This window comes from Auxenochlorella protothecoides, assembly GCF_000733215.1.
Source record: "Auxenochlorella protothecoides strain 0710 unplaced genomic scaffold scaffold75, whole genome shotgun sequence".
NCBI classification, from domain to species: Eukaryota; Viridiplantae; Chlorophyta; class Trebouxiophyceae; order Chlorellales; family Chlorellaceae; genus Auxenochlorella; species Auxenochlorella protothecoides.
The window spans coordinates 43,838-45,730 of NW_011934361.1; the positions used below are offsets into that span (position 1 = coordinate 43,838).

Sequence of the window (1,893 nt, forward strand, 5' to 3'; positions counted from 1 at the left end):
GTGTGCGGGCGTGCGCATGTGGCGGGAGGGATGTCGGGCCCCCTTGGGTTGTGCAGGCGTGCATGCTGGCCAGTGCGACCCCTGGGCAGTGGGCTCTGCCTGTGGTGCAGGCAGCCTGCATCAGGGCCGCGGCTGCTGCTGGGGCGTGCATGCTCAGGATGAGAGATGTTCCCTTCCTGCATCTGGGTGTGCACACGCCCATCCCCCGGCTCGCTGCTGAAGAGGCAGCTTCCCCCCACCACCCACCTACACCGGGAATTCTGAGCCACCTCCTCCATCCTCCAACCCCGTCACAGGAGGAAAGCGCCGCCACCGCGCTCTCCAACCCGCGCACGCTTCTGGGCGCCAGCCTCGGCCGATTCATTGTCAACCGACTGTCGCTGCGCGTGCGTCTGGACGAGCGCCGCATCGCCGAGATCCTAGAGGTACTGCGATGCCGGGGCGGGCGGGGGCGCTGGGCCATGGGTGGAAGGTGCCACTGCCGGGCTTCCTCGTGTCGGCCGCCTTGCCTTCCTTGCTGGGTGGAGCGTCACACTGCATGCCCAGTTCTCGCTTCTCCTGAGACACCCCCCCCCCCCACACCCAAACACACACACGTACACAATTCACATGCGCACATCACAGGGCATGGACTCGTCCACCCTGGGCGACCAGTTTGTGCCGACGGCGGGCCGGATCCTGGGCCACCTGGGGGACGTGGTCAGCTTCCGCTTCTGCCCCGCCACCCTGGCAGCGGGGCGGGCGGGCGCGGGCAGCGCGGCGCGGCCCACCGCCTACCTGCTGCAGGCCGAGAGCTCCGACATTAGCAGGCTACGGGCCGAGGTCCAGTCCCTGGGCTACCAGGTGGGAAACATGTTTTCGGCTTCCTGAGCAATGGGGGGGCAGGGGGGAGGGGGAAGCCTGGGGGCCTCATGCAAGGCTGCACCATCTTTTCTCCCTCCCGGTGCCTGCACGTCAGGCGGGCCAGCAAGGGCGCTGGCGCCACCAGGCGGCACGCTGCACAGCACCACCACCCTCCCGTCCCCGCCGGATCACAGTCTGGCATCGACCCCCCTCCATCCCTGCTGATCCTTCCTCCTGCCTCCCATCACCTCTGCACGCCGCTTGCTGCATCACCGACCCGCACACGACGCCCCCCCACCCCCACCCGCCCCTCCCCACCGACGCAGAGTGCGATCTCCCCCGCGGGCGCGGTGCGGCTCGTGCACGCCGTGGGACGCGCTTTCCTCGCCAGCTTCAAGGTGGGCGCCCCTTCTGCTGACGCCTCTGCATGGGCTTTTGGGGTGCCGCGTGCCGGCGGCCCCCAGCCATCCCAGGACCTGGCTGTCCCCCTCCACCCAGACCCTCACATCCCCTTTCCCCCACCCTCCCTTCCCACCCGCAGCAGGGCGTGCAGGAGGGCGCGCTGGCGGCCTACACGGCGCGCATGGAGCGCCTGTACGCCCTCTTCTCCCGCGAGGGCCTGGACCTGTCGGTCTGCTGCAGCGTGCGGGCGGGGGTGGAGGCTGGTGACGCCGTGGCGCGCCTGCGCGGGCGGGCCGACGAGGTGGCGCTGCGCGAGACCTCCCCCCTCCTCCTCACCATGGACGTGGATCTGGTCGCGCTGGGGCGGGCGATGCGGGGCGACCCCTGAGCACCCAGGACCGAGGGCTGGTGGCTGACGGCTGACGGCCTGGCGACGCCGGCTGGAGACGGTGATGCAGCCAACTCGAGGTCTGCAGGCGGCGGCGCAGCAGGACAGAGCTCCCAGGCGCCGAGGGTAACACCGTCGCGGACTCCTCATCCTCACTCTGGAGCCCATGCGCAGCCCACGCGCGGATGCTGCACGCCAGCTTGTGTGGTGATTGATGCATGTTCAGGCATGCATTCCCACCCGAGTTTGCACCTCGAGAA

At 69.7% G+C, this 1,893-nt stretch overlaps 1 protein-coding gene across 1 annotated transcript in view; it reads left to right on the forward strand.

Moving 5' to 3' along the window:
- The window catches only part of F751_5934 (hypothetical protein), a gene marked incomplete at both ends in the record, with an annotated part of 8,984 nt that extends 7,351 nt beyond the window's left edge, over positions 1–1,633 (forward strand). The window contains 5 exons of the mRNA XM_011402514.1: positions 297–425; positions 625–699; positions 787–843; positions 1,170–1,241; positions 1,388–1,633. Coding sequence (XP_011400816.1) covers positions 297–425; positions 625–699; positions 787–843; positions 1,170–1,241; positions 1,388–1,633 — 579 coding nt within the window. The remainder of the gene's footprint in view (positions 1–296; positions 426–624; positions 700–786; positions 844–1,169; positions 1,242–1,387) is intronic.
- Positions 1,634–1,893: the final 260 nt, after the last annotated feature.